The 14,144-nt window shown below is 44.5% G+C and overlaps 1 protein-coding gene across 1 annotated transcript in view; it reads right to left on the bottom strand.

The window, feature by feature from the left end:
* KCNH3 (potassium voltage-gated channel subfamily H member 3) overlaps positions 1 to 4,078 on the bottom strand; it is a 79,204-nt gene extending 75,126 nt beyond the window's left edge. The window contains exon 1 of the mRNA XM_087710297.1: positions 4,003 to 4,078. Coding sequence (XP_087566423.1) covers positions 4,003 to 4,078 — 76 coding nt within the window. The remainder of the gene's footprint in view (positions 1 to 4,002) is intronic.
* Positions 4,079 to 14,144: the final 10,066 nt, after the last annotated feature.

Genomic DNA, 14,144 nt, shown 5'->3' with positions numbered 1-14,144 from the left:
TGCTGCATTTAACCACTGCGCCACCTTGGCTCCACAGAACTGGTAGTAAAAATTGAATTTCATCACTGAGCTCTACTGTATACATTTTACGGGAATGAACAATATTTATCCAAACAAAGCCTATGTTGTAAACTGCTTTTCCTACTGATGAAAGTATAGTGAGGACCATCATCTCTTCCCCTCCAAGTCCACTCTGTTCCAGATTCACTAACCTGAAAAGGGATGTTCTGTCACTCAAAAACTTACACACACGTTAAAATATATTGTTCAATTTAAAATACTAAGGATTAGAAATGGTGGGGATTTTGAGATACACTCCCGTGATGGATTGAATATTGTTAATAATTGGTGTTATTAGTGATCCCACACATTTGAAATATTGATGCTACGGTGGAATGATGAGTGATTTTTAAAATATTGAATGATAACATTTAGTAAGGGATAATAAACACAGGGTGCATAAGAAATGCTATTCATGTTTAAATGAATTAATGGGAAAATGTAAAAGGAATATGAAATGAGACTAGTATTGTTGAAGTTGGAAGATTAGAAGTCCACATACTGTTTGTATTACTATTGTTAACGTTGTTTAAAAAAGACTTGACCCAGTCCATGCATTGCCCACAAAATATGTATGTTTATATTGGAAAAAATTAAAAAAGAATATTTTTTAAAAAACTTACACACACATACCCCCCAGTAGTTCAACTAATTCTGCCAGATCAACTGTTCCATTTGTATGAAGCAAACTTGATTATTGGAAATCCCTAGTTACCTAAATCCACCTCCTCTGGATTATGCAAGAAGGATTCAACCAACAAGCAAGCCAATGCACCAACTCTGCGGAAGGCTATCCTTGGGTGGATCAACTCAGATTACAATTCAAACAACCACAGTAAATAAACCAGGGGGGGGGTTGATCGCAAGACAATGCCCTCAGGACAACCTAAGACACAATAAACCCGGAGGCTCTAAATTCTGAAAGGATGAAACCTTGGCTCATTCTATTTCTAAATTATTTGTTAAATTTATATGCTGTCCCTCTCACCTATAAGGCAACTCTACACTCAACAGACTCCCTATCACCACCCACTGCATTCAACTAAAAAAAATCTCAACCCACACAAACTTCTGCATAAGATGAGGCTAGAACAACCAATTTAGTTGCATTTAAGTACAACGACAATAAAGATTATACTTATAGAAGACCAGGAAGGAGAAGGAAATCCCCTCTTTAAGAGCCTAGCAGACTCCCCCCCTTCTAATCAGAACAGCCCCCCTTAGGTTTGTAAAGCCCCTATCTTTCCAAAAGAGGTTATTTTCAGGCTCTCCGAGCAGATCCCTTTTGACCATTGGAGCTCGGAAGCGAAATCAGATCAAATATAAACACACCAAAGATTCCAAAAGGCATTGCAACTTGCTGTAAGTCTCCCCCTTCCACCACCACCCAGTCTTTCTCTCATTTGGATGGCACAGGGGAAAAAAATCCTGTATCTTCTGTTGGAAAGCTAGGCAGCATCTGGGATGGGGGGGATGGGGTGGGGTGGCATACAGCTTCTGTGTGATCAGGAAAGCTCCCCCCCCAATGCTGACTTGCCCCCTTACTTCTACCAGCTTAGACAGAAGTAGAAGCGTGACAAGCAGATGTGGGAGATAAAAACAGAGATGAAATCCAAACACAACAAGAAACATGTTTGCTGCTTAGCCTGCTATCTATAGCAGCACCTTACACATTATGCAATTCCTACTCAGAAAGTATTTTTGCATGGAAAAAAACCACGCAGCCTAAATGAAGACTGAAACATGGGAGAATCAGACAGATTTTTCTGATCTAAACGGCCTTAGTACAGGAAAGTGATGTACAAGTTGCAGGGTGAATTACTGGAGACCAAATTCCACATACAGTAAGTGGCCTGCAGTTTCTTAGCTACAACAGATGATAACTATGGCGAAGACTGTGTCATAATTTTGTCATAGGTTTCAATGTTAAATACGTTCAGTGCTTCAGTCTCCAATGATGAACATGAACCATAGACTTGTCGTTGGATACTAATTCAAAGTTGCAATTGTTTCCCTCTCTTTTTAAAGCCAATGAAGCCCTGATATGATTTTTAAAAAAAGTTTCCTTTAAAAGATTGTGCGACTAAAGTATCTTTGGTTTTCTTTCCTCATGATAGGATGACTCATCTTGGCATGTAGAGCAGGAGGGATGCTCCATGATGAAATCCATCTCTCCTACTTTCCAATTAATCCCCAATTAGCAATTTTAAAAAGGGTAAGGAGCATTATAACCCTTGTTTCCCATATACACATAGTGCTTCTGTCTTCCAGAAAGTGCCTCCATTCTTCCATAAGCATGACAACAGTTGATTCCTTCATTTTCAGCACAATTACTTGAAAGTAACTAGTAATGACCTAGAAACCAGGAGGCTCTGAGTTCTAGATCTGCCTTAGGCAGGAAAACTGGCCAGTCTCTCTCTCTCTCTCTCTCTCTCTCTCTCTCTCTCTCTCTCTCTCTCTCTCTCTCTCCCTCCCTCCCTCCCTCCCTCCCCCCCTCTCTCTCTCTCTCCCTCCCTCCCTCCCTCCCTCTCTCTCTCTGCTCAATCTACTTCACAGGGTTATTGTGGTGGGGAAAATAGGAGTGGGAAGGAGTATTAGATCTGTTTGGTGGCTTGGGTTACTTATTAAGTAATAAAGGCATGATAAAAATCAAATACATTTGTGCAGATTATTTGGAGAATCAAGGAGAAGGCTTAGTGGGTAGAGTTTGATTGGAGAAAACTAGGTTCAGGACCAACTGATGAGTTAGGCTTAATTATCTGTCACCCACCTCTATTATTCGAAGAAAGAAAGAAAGAAAGAAAGAATGGTACCCTTAGAATGGTATTCTAAGTAACTTGAGCTACAAATTTTATAAGGGAAACAAACTAATTCTTCATAAAGCAAATTATGTGGCAGGAACATGGTTGAAAGTATCATCCTTCCACACCCAATGCCCCTTTTACCCAACTTCCCATTTCACACGTTACATATATCTAGTCTTTTGGGTACCTGTATTTGCTGGCACTCAGTTCTGAATATATTTATATGTTGTTGATGTACATCCATGATCTCAAAGCTCCATACTATATATTCTACTACCCACACATTTTATTCTCTAATAGGAAGCCAACTTGAAGCTTCAGACCTTGAGGGAACTACTGCAAGAGATTTGTATTTGGATAGAACTTATTTTGCTTACACAAAGTTAAAAATGATGCATTGGGACAATTTTCGCCTTCAGAGATGTCCAATATAGGTTCAAAGATACTTCTGTCTTAATGACCGGGTGTGGATCTATTGGATATGGCAACCCTTGGATGGCCAGATGCAAGGCTGAGGTCTGCTGTAGTCCTTGACATGCCAGGTGGGACTTTCAACAACCTGACAAGATCCATCTGACAAAATTCCCCATGGACGCATGCTGGAAAAGTTATTCCTGGCAACCTTAATGGCAAAGATCAAAAGTTCAACCACATCAAATGCTCAAAGGCTTCAGGAACCCTTTGCACTTTAGGAGATCATTAGAACAAATCCAACAGATCATCAGAGAACCCTGCAGCATCTATACGTGTGTTGCATGTACACATCCTGTTCTGGAGAGCCACCATCTCTCCCAATTCTCCATCGTGCCTCCACTGCATGCACGCACACATGCCATGGGCAGTAGGTCAACATACAGATGTCGCACTAGGATCCTCCTCAAAGGGGGTTGGGGAGCCCAGCCTTTCTTGAGAACTACAACTTCATCAGTTCAGGATTGTGGTGCCAAAGGTGAAGGAGGATGGGGCTGAGAGAAAGGAAGGGAAGAAGAGATCTTTTACAGGGAGAAAGACAGGGAGAAACGCCTGGAAGTGGGAGCCCTCGAGGTTCCTTCTGGAAGACCAGACAACAAGGGGAGAGGAGGAGGAGGAGGAGGAGGAGGAGGGTAAAAAAATAAAAAAGTGTGGGAAGCCAACTCACGCGTGCCATCAAAGCGGGTTGCTATGGTATCCAGGAAGGTGTTTTGGGGAGCCAGGAGGCCCCTCATCACCGGCATTTTAAGACTTGCTCAAGGAAATCGCCATCGTCCAGTTGGAGTGTGGGGGGGAAAAACCAGAGGTATCGGAGAAGGGAGCCGAGATGGGGCCCTTGGCTTCCTCTCCAGGAGTCAGGCCAGGGGGAAGCGAGGCTCTCTCCGCCCGCTCCTGCCAGAAGGATGCCGGGGCTGGGATTAGTGCCTAGGTTCCAGGGGCCACCGCCGCCTCCGATCTCGCTGGCGCCCAGACGGGAGGCGAGCGCAGCCGCGACGGCACAGACGGCGAGGTTAGGCAGAGGCGAGGGGCGCCCCCGAAGAGCTCCGGCTGCAGCGAAGGCGAGCAGCCACCCCTTCCCGGTACCAAGTCCTGTCGTAGGCTGGCCCCAAGTCCGACGTGACTCACTCAGTTCTGCAAACGGCCGAGAGCCGAAAGCCGAGAGGAGGACGCCCGGGCGGCTGCCGCCTCGGGATCCTAACCGGAAAGAGCCCGCCGCCGCCTCCCGCTCAGGCAGGGTCCCCATTCCCCTGGCCGGGCAGGGGGTGCACAGCCGCTTCCCTCTCCAGAGCGGCGTCCCGCCTGGAAGCCCCGAGTCTCGGCGGCAACGCCGGCGGATGCCTCGATCTGCTCTGGCTGCCTTCGCATGTCCGACGGCGGGTCCCGAACAGGCGGGCGCCGCTAGTTAGCCTCGAGCGCTCGGGGCGGCATGGCAGGCGCAGCCTCTTGCAGAGCAGAGCAGAACCGCGCTCCTTCTCTGGCTCTTCTTGCAAGCGTCGCCGCCGAGCCCAAAGTTGCTCGACTTGGCGGCGAGCGGCTCCTTCTACCCGCCTGTTGTACTGCTGCGCTCGCCTCCGGAGTAGCCGCCCGCAGTTTCAGCCACTCCGAGGAGCAGCAGCAGCAGCACCCAGCATCCTCAACTTGAAAGTTTCCATAGCTACTGAAGACACACCCGGCGGCTCTTCCTTAAAGAAACAAGCCGCCTGCCGCGTCTGGGGATAACTGGCCGGGTGTGGTTTGAGTGGCGGGGCCACCTTGGTGAGGCAAAAGTTTTCTAGAGCCCATTGGGGGCCCGTCAAGTACAAAACGGGATGGTTCTCCCACGTGGAGATAGTTTTAAAGTAAAGGTAAAGGTTCCCCTCGCACATATGTGCTACCTGTTCCCAACTCTAGGGGGGCATGCTCATCCTATTTTCCTACTTGCATTTTTCCATGCTTTCGAACTGCTAGGTTGGCAGAAGCTGGGACAAGTAACTCCGTTACAGGCATTAGGGATTCGAACCCAGCCAAACTGCGGACGTTTCTGATTGACAAGCTCAGCATCTTAGCTACTGAGCCACCATGTCCCTCAAGATAGTTTAAGAAAGCTATTAACCTACTGAATGCCAATATATGCAGAGCAAGGAAGATTTTCCATCAGTGCCTGTTACTTCTAACATATGTCAGTGAAACATGGACACTAATCAATACCTCAAATGTGCTTTTTCAAGAGGCAACTGGACTTTCTGTTTTTTTTTTCTTTTAAGACATTTCGCTTCTCATCCAGGAAGCTTCTTCAACTCTGACTGGATGGTGGGGATTGACCATCCAATCATCCATTCCCCACCATCCAGTCAGAGCTGACGAGGTCTTCAAAGAAAAACCAGAAAGTCCAGTTGCCTCTTGAAAAAGCATCTTTGGGGCAACTTTGACCTGGATGATTGAGAATCTCCATAGACCCTCACAATCCATACAAAAGCTACTACTGCTGCAAGAGCCATGGAAAGATACATGCTCTGCATCGCAAGACAAGATAGAAAGTTCTGCACATGGATTAGAGAGCAAATGAAAGTATACGATATCATCAAGGGAATAAAATAATGGAAAGAGAAATGGGCTGGTCACATAGCAGGAACAGCTGACAGCAGCTGGACCAAGGCAGTCATAGAATGGATCCCACAATAAAAAGCCTCCACAAAAGAGACCTAAAACAAGATGGAGTGATGGCATCAGCAAGTATTGGTAAAGGAAAGTTCAAGACATATTGGCTGGAAACATGCAAAAGAGGCCTTCCTCCTACAGAGGGTAGACAATGGCTAGAAAGATTAGGAAAGATGATGACCAGAAACTCTGTAGGCCAACTTTTTCAGACACTGGAGACTGGAATCTCAGTTTTTTGTGATGGTTGTGGCTAATGAGAGCCAAAGTACCAATTTACCTACTCCGATGATGGGCTATTACTCTAGGCAAACTTTGATTGGTTCACCTTGATTTGGTTCAAATGTTGCCTAACCTAAGTTTCTTTAAAAAGGGGTAGGAATAAGTCAAACTGGCCTCCCAAATAATGCCAAGCAAATCAAAATGAGTAAACTCATGTCAAAGTGAACAAACCCAAATCCAGCATGACTTTATGTGTATGATTTAGATCGTTGTCTCTGCACAGAATATACCAGAGATACTGTGTTTGGAGTATCAGATCACCGAAACAGGTTGGTTTTGATGGGGTTTATTGACAAACCTAGAGGCTTAAATTGGTTGTAATAATTTTAAGATAGACATATAATACCCAGGGCCTTTCATAGCAAATGGACACAGAGAAATTGAATGAAACATGACCCATCACTTGTGTTCCTGCCAGGAAATGCATCATCACTTAGTAAAGCGAAATGTGACAAGCTTCTGTTAAGCAAAGAGCCAAAGAAAGTGGCATGTCTGTCAGCCTCTCTAACCCTGGAAGACATTTTCAGGCCTCTTCTGCCCTCTTTCTCTTCACAGCTATTCATATTAGGTAGGCACAGAGAACAGAATCAACCCAATTACACTTAACCCTAATCTTTCTTAAAAGCAAATCATCTTTTTCCCCATTTCAATATAGTAACTGGGGATGGATGTTACATAGCAAAGAAGGAGGCAGACTGGAGATTTGTTAAGTTTAAAAAATGGGGAATGTTAGCTCCTTATTCTTTGTTCCTGAATGTGAAGTTTAATCTGTTGCTAATGAATATATTCAGTTTGCAATCTTGAGACTGATTGTAAATGGCAGATCTCATGGTTAAAATTGCTGGCCTAATTCTTAAACTTTTCTGTTTTGTCCACTTTTCCTGATAAAGAGTTTGCAGCAGTGGTGGGATTCAACATTTTTTAATAGTGGTTCTGTGGCCGTGGCAGAGGACGGGTACTGTAAAATCCCCATTTCCTCCTGATCAGATGAGACTCAGGAGGCAGAGAATAAATGGGGGCAGAGCCAGTCAGAGGTGGCATTTACTGGTTCTTTCTGCTACTGGTTCTCCAGAACTGGTCAGAACCTGCTGAATACCATCTCTGGTTTGTAGGCTTCAAAAGATGACATACACCTCTAAACCATTTTGATTTGGCCCAATGAGACCAATACTGTCTATCACTGACTTTCAAATGCATTGGGTTTTTTTTTTAATGTGTGCCATCTTGGCTATCATTTTTTAAAATTTAATCTAGGTGTGAATGCTATTTATTGAATGCTTGCTTGTGAAAACACGGAAAATATTACTGTGAGAATGTCTCTTCCCAATTAACCTATGCACATCCCATCAAATCTGACAGAAGAGGCATGCTGTAGGTCCCATTGTTAGGGGACTATACTTGGAGGGTCCCAAGAGGTGAGCCTTCTCTTGCCACAGCACCTATCTTCCCCCTGAAGTGACGTCAGTTCCATCCTTATTTATATTTCAGAAGTCTCTCAAGACCTAGCTATGCCTTTGGGCCTGGGGTGGTCCCCGAGGTCTGCTGAGATCTTGAGATGGCTTCCTTGCCCAATCTAATATTTTATGTTCCTTGTGCTTTTTTACAAAGACTGCTTTTAAAAATATTGTTATTGTTTTATATCTTTGTTGTATGCCACACCCAGAGTCACCTCTGGTAAAATAGACAGCCATATAAATTTGATATAGATATTTATATCAGGCAGTGGTGGGATTCAAATAAATCACTCTGCCCTAATGACTAGCTGGGTAGGCGGGGCTCAGTGGTCATGTGACTGGGTGGGCATGGCCAACTCAACGTCACTCGGGTTGATGGGTGTTTCACCTTAGTTGTTACAATGTAATAAAGGTTAACTGGAGAGGCAGTTTCTGTAAGCAGGGCAATAAAGATTAGGCTAGAAACAACACCAGAATGTTTCCTTCCTGCCTTCCTTACAGGATTAGCCCTGTAAAGTGGAAAAAACAAAAGGAGATTTCTTCCAACAACCAGTTCTCCCAACTGCTTAGAAAGTTACCAACCGGTTCTCCCGAATAGGTGCGAACCGGCTGAATCCACCACTGGTCTTGCCTTTATCTGGGCTGATGATGAAGTCAAGAGATGAAAACATAAGTAGCAGCACCTCATTTAAAACCAGGATGAAGTTAAAACAGTGGTTTTCCCCTAGCCATTCTAAATCTATACTGGAAAATCGAACCCCCATTTAGGATTTTGCTGGCCATAAGCTGATTTTGATGTGGTTGTTGAAAAGATGCTGGTTTAGGATTAGCACTGTAGAAAGGTAGCACCCACCCACTCTCCTAGAAGAATGAAATATTTTGAGAAATATTAAAAAGGCAGAATATTATATTTCCCTGGATGAGAAAAGGAGAAAGATACTCTTGGAAAGCAGTCCTCACCTTCCTTAACAGCCCTCAGCAGATGTCAGCACTTAAGAGATAGCTAGCTCTATTCATAAGCAAATACCCCCACCCAAAATCCAACAAATGTAGGATTAGCTCTCAGCCACAATAGGAATTGCCCAAAGCCCCTTCATTCATCATTATCTCAGTTGCACCCCCCCCCCCAGTAGTTCAAACTTCAACCAAACCTAGCTCAGACAAACTCCTAGGACAGTGATGGCTAACCTTTTCCAGACCGAATGCCCAAAGTGCATGCGCTGGAACCCCCAAAATGCATTGCACTTGTGCCCCCCTGCATGTGCATGCACCCTCGCATGTACTCTGCCCCCGCATGTGTGCCCCCTGCACATGCCCCCTGCATGCGTGCACCCCCTCCGCTCATGTCCCATCCTTGCGCATGCGTAATAGAGACCCAAAGACCAGCAGGACAGTGGGATGCACATGCACATACATTGCGGAGCTGAACTGGGACAACGGCTCATGTTCCCACAGAGATGGCACTGCGTTTCCACCTGTGGCACCCATGTCATAGGTTCACCATCACGGTCCTAGGATTTGTACATGGCCCCAAGGGAGTCTGACAACAGTGAATAGAATACATATTCAGGAACAGGAAGTTCAAATGCAAAGTCCAAAAGAAGGTATAAATACCCCCCACTCTCAACTCCATGTAGTCAGCTGCCCAGAAACACCCCCTCCCCCCAATGTGCTTCTGCTTCGTCATTAAACCTATCTTTCCAATCAGCCTCCAACCTCCATTTTGTCTCCAGTGGAACTCCCAGCTTGGAACTGGACCAGATGGATATTTCTTCCAACAGCACCGTTGAATGTAGGTTTTGTTCCACACTCAGGCCCAGCATCCTGCTCCACCCACTTTAATACAGATTCTGGTGGAAAGACCAGAGCGCGCCATTGCTCTTATCTCCAATGGAGATTTGCTTGGTAAAGACTCTCCTGAACTTTCAGCTGTTTGTAGAAGGAGGAGTATATTAACAGTGTCAATAACTGTTATTATTTTGCTCTTCCAGAGGCAGTAGTTTAGCTCAGCAGGAAAGCCCTTTGCTCTTTGGTTAGTAAAGGCTGGGTTAGCCTCAAATCCCGCTTCACTCCCTGCATTAGTCAGAAAGAAATTTCAAAGGCAACACCTGTATTTAAATTAATTCAGTTTGACTAAAGAGACACAGAAGTGTATTCTTTTTTTAAAAAAAATATAGCTGCAAAGAAAACAATATCCCCAGAAAAGAATCCAAAATAAAACAAAGCAGGAACTGTTCTATTGTGCCGGTGTTGATCCGATGCGGATGAGAGGCCTCTTCAGCCATAGACCTGCTCCATACACAAATAAGGCCAGGCAGGTGTGCTCTGCTACACCTCCCATTTATTTCCATGGACTTGGAGAATGGGGCCGAACTATTTAATCTTTAATTTTTTTAAAAAGTAGGGAATATTGAAGCATTGTATATGACACTGGTTTATACTGTTTCGTACCAAGTCCTCAAAATGTTCTGTACAGATGTGCAACTGGGTGGTCACAAGAAAAAGGCCCCACCATATGCAGCACTCTGGCAGTATCTGCTAATTGGTTTAATTCCCTCATTCTCTGTTTTGCTAATATAGAATATAGGTAGGAGATCTCAGGGTCCGGACAGGCATTTTAAATTTCCAGGATGATGGTAGTAAGAGGGTATAGACAGTGGTGGGATTCAAATAATTGAACAACTGGTTCACCCAGAGTCAGGTGGGCTGTCGTGGGAGGCATGGCCCATAATCGTCCTCCAGTTCTGCCACACATGCAGGAGGAGGCCTCCTGTGATGGCCAACCTGCCCCTGGGTGAACCAGTTGTTAAATTACACCCCCTGCTGTCAAAATGGATCCTGGGTGCTGCACTGCGCTGCAATGGAGAAACGGGCAGCAGAGTGGCCAGCATGAGGGAAGGAAGAGGAGCAGGGAGAAGAAAGAGGGAAAGCGGCCTTCTCTGTCCCTCGCGCCGACTGCTCACTGCTCCGTTGCCCGCTTCTCTATTGCAGCGCAGCGCCCAGGATCCACTTTGACAGCAGGGCTGGGTTGGTAATTTAACAACCAGTTATCTTGAACCGGTGTGAACTGTCTGAATCCCACCGCATAGATCAAAGCAGATTAAAAGCCTAACCATCCCGCTGCCCACTCGGAGGCTGGTTTCACACAGCAGATGCTGAGGCAAAGATGCTTCGTGGTATAGGCTGGCAGAGCCTGCAGGTGAGCAATGTAATTATGTTTTGTTCAGTAGTTCTAGCCTTCCATTTACTGGAACCCAGTAAAAGAAGAGAGAATCGTTTATCCTTGCAGCCAAAAAACACTGGTTTGTCCGCAGTTGTGACTTCTGTGCCTTTATATTTTCTTTATGGGTGATTATGTTTTGTGGGGAGATGGAGAATGTCTGCACACATTTTTTTAGTGCAGTCTGTATTTTGCTTACATGTATTTTTTGCAACCACATTTCATTTTACCTTCTACAGTGTATTCAGAGATGGGACAACTGCTGTGTGCTTTGGGTATGGAAAGAATACTTTCACTAGGAAAAATGAAAGGTGCAAGGAGAATCATTTGAATTTTAACCCACCTTTATAAATATCTCAAGGAGGCAAACAGGCCTAATATGTCTTCCTCTTCCTATTTTCCCCTCAATAACAACCCTGTGAGGTGAGTTAGAGTGAGTGAGTGAGAGAGAGACAGAGAGAGAGAGGCCCAAGTCACCCAGCTAGCTTTCATGACTTAGACAGGATTTGAACTCAGAATCTTGCAGTTTCTAGCCTTAATCATTACACCAGACTGGCTCTCTTAGCCAAAGTCCCTTTTTTTAGCTGCCTTCGCCTTGCACCCATATCTGGTTAATGATAAAAAAATAAAACCACGTGGTGAAGCTGAGGGAATAAATACTGGATTAATTTTATGTATCAGCCTAAATGCTCTCACTTCTGGATTTAGCATCTGTTTGTAGCTATGGAGGGTTTTCCTAATATTGGCAAAGAAGCCGATAGCTTGGTCATTTTCGCTAACCGCTGTTCAGCTCCATAATGCAGATTTCAACAAATTGGGGGATTTTTTTTCTTTATTAAAAAAAAAAAAGGCCCGTTGAGCCAATCCACTTGCACAGGATGGATTCTGTATGGAATTCCCTGTCTGGATCGACTCACAGAAGATGAAGTGGATAGTTGCAGGGGACATGTATCTGTCCAACAGTTTCTACAGACAAAATATATCCACTTAAACTGATTCTTAGAGCAGTGGCTATTGTTGTTTCGCTCAGCTGCTTCACCTGTTTCTCTCTCTGCATGATGAAGGCTCACAGTTGGCCTTTAAGGTTGTTTCTCAGCAACAGGTCCCACAAGAGCAGCACAACCAGCTCCCTCCAGAGTGGCTCAGGAGTGCAGCCAAAACCTCATTTGCAGGAAAGGTAACAGCTCTTGAACCTGGCTAGCTATTAGAGAAAAACAGCACCTGGGAGCAGAGAATCCGTTGGCGTTGTTCACCATTTACATTTTCTTCTAAGAGGAGTACTGTCTCCTACACTTTGCCTTTTGCAGTAAACTTTCAGGATTTCAAGGAAGATACATTCCAGCAAGTGATGTTCTGTGCTGTTAAGAAGCTCTCACATACATTATTTTCTCTTAGAAGAGATTTTGGTGGAATGTGTTTTCATTTTCATATGCATCTCACAGGGATAAAATTGCAGACCGTACCAAATAGCCGAGAATCTGAAGAGATCCCTGAGGAAGATCTATTGATCAGAATCATCCTATTTAAGACAGGATAGCAGAGCTCCAATATCTCAGGGGCTGCCACAAAGAAGAGGGAGTCAAACTATTCTCCAAGGCACCTGAGGGTAGAACAAGAAGCAATGGATGGAAACTAATCAAGGAGAGAAGCAACTTAGAACTGAGGAGAAATTTCCTGACAGTTAGAACAATTAATCAGTGGAACAGAAATTGCCTCCAGAAGTTGTGAATGCCCCAACACTGGAAGTCTTTAAGAGGATGTTGGATAGCCATTTGTCTGAAATGGTATAGGGTTTCCTGCCTAGGCAGGGGGTTGGACTAGAAGACCTCCAAGGTCCCTTCCAACTCTGCTATTGTATTGTATTAAGCCATTACGTTAGAGTGTGTTATGTTGCTATTATCAGCTTAAATTAATCCCGCCAATAAAGTTCTCTTTATTGAAGATTAAAGAATGTAACACATTCAATGTGAATGTATCACATTGTTGATAGTTAGATATTGGTTTCTTGGTCCAGGATTGGCCCCAAATTTTATTAGCTAGATTCTCTACCTAAGTGAAGATTAAAATCTAAGTCTCCATCACCTCTTCCCACAACTTAATCACTGAACCACATTGGCTCTGATCGATCTATCTATCTATCTATCTATCTATCTATCTATCTATCTATCTATCTATCTATCTATCTATCTATCTATCTATCTATCTATCTATCCATCCATCCATCCATCCATCCATCCATCCATCCATCCATCCATCCATCCATCCATCCATCTATCTATCTATCTATCCATCCATCTATCCTTTTGTGACTATTAACAATCATCCTACTAACTTAACTGCAATGATTCACTTACAAACTGCGACAAGAAAGGCCAGAAAATGGGGCAGAACTCACTCAACAATGGTCTTCCTAACAACAGACATTTTGGGCTCAATTGTGGTCACATGTCAAGGACTACCTGTATACACACCATACAGTTGTATTCATTCCAGTGTTCCCTAGGGTTCTGTTGATGGTGTCAAACACGATTGTCTTAGCCAATCTTTTCGTTATGATAATCTTTGAGTGATCCCACCTCTTGCTGGTTATTTGGCTCAAGAATTGTTTTATTCTTTTTCCTAGAGAAAGGAGAAGGGGAAAAAAAAACAAATAGAACCTTCCTGATGATTTCCCAAATCCATTTGTATCATCATTTTGGTTTGCTTATCTTTTTAATTTGCTACATTTGACATAGGAATAAAATGGCCCTTAGCAGTCCAAACTAGGAAAGGAAAATGTTTCCCTTTCGTAACTCAATTGAACATTATCCCCTTCTCCTTTTCTCTTTCTTTCCACTTCCTCCTTTCTTCAGAAGAAGCTAGTCCATTTCCATCCAGGGGGTAGGCTTCAAAAATGTTAACAAGGGGTTCTGTGCCTGGTTGTTGGGTGGGCGTGGCCATGGTGGGCGTGGCCTAGTCAGCCTCCTGCACCATGGTGGGGTGGGGGTTTTGCTCTCCCTGGACTCCGGTGGCTTTCTTCAAGATTCCGGGAGGGCGAAAACGGCCTCCCCAGGCTCCGGAGGTCCTCTGGAGGCCAGAAATGGGCCTGTTTCCAGCCTTCCTGAACTTCTGGTAGCCCCCTTTTTTGCCCTCCGCAAGTCTCCATGAGTGCTCTGCACTTACCTGCATCCAAAGTGGGCCGCATGGGGACTCCTGGTAGGGGTGGAGTGGGGTGGACGG

This window comes from Thamnophis sirtalis, unplaced genomic scaffold, assembly GCF_051295495.1.
Source record: "Thamnophis sirtalis isolate CommonGarterSnake01/CBP01778 unplaced genomic scaffold, rThaSir2_p1.2 scaffold_3, whole genome shotgun sequence".
Lineage (NCBI taxonomy): Eukaryota > Metazoa > Chordata > Lepidosauria > Squamata > Natricidae > Thamnophis > Thamnophis sirtalis.
This window is presented reverse-complemented; position numbering and strand designations above follow the sequence as displayed.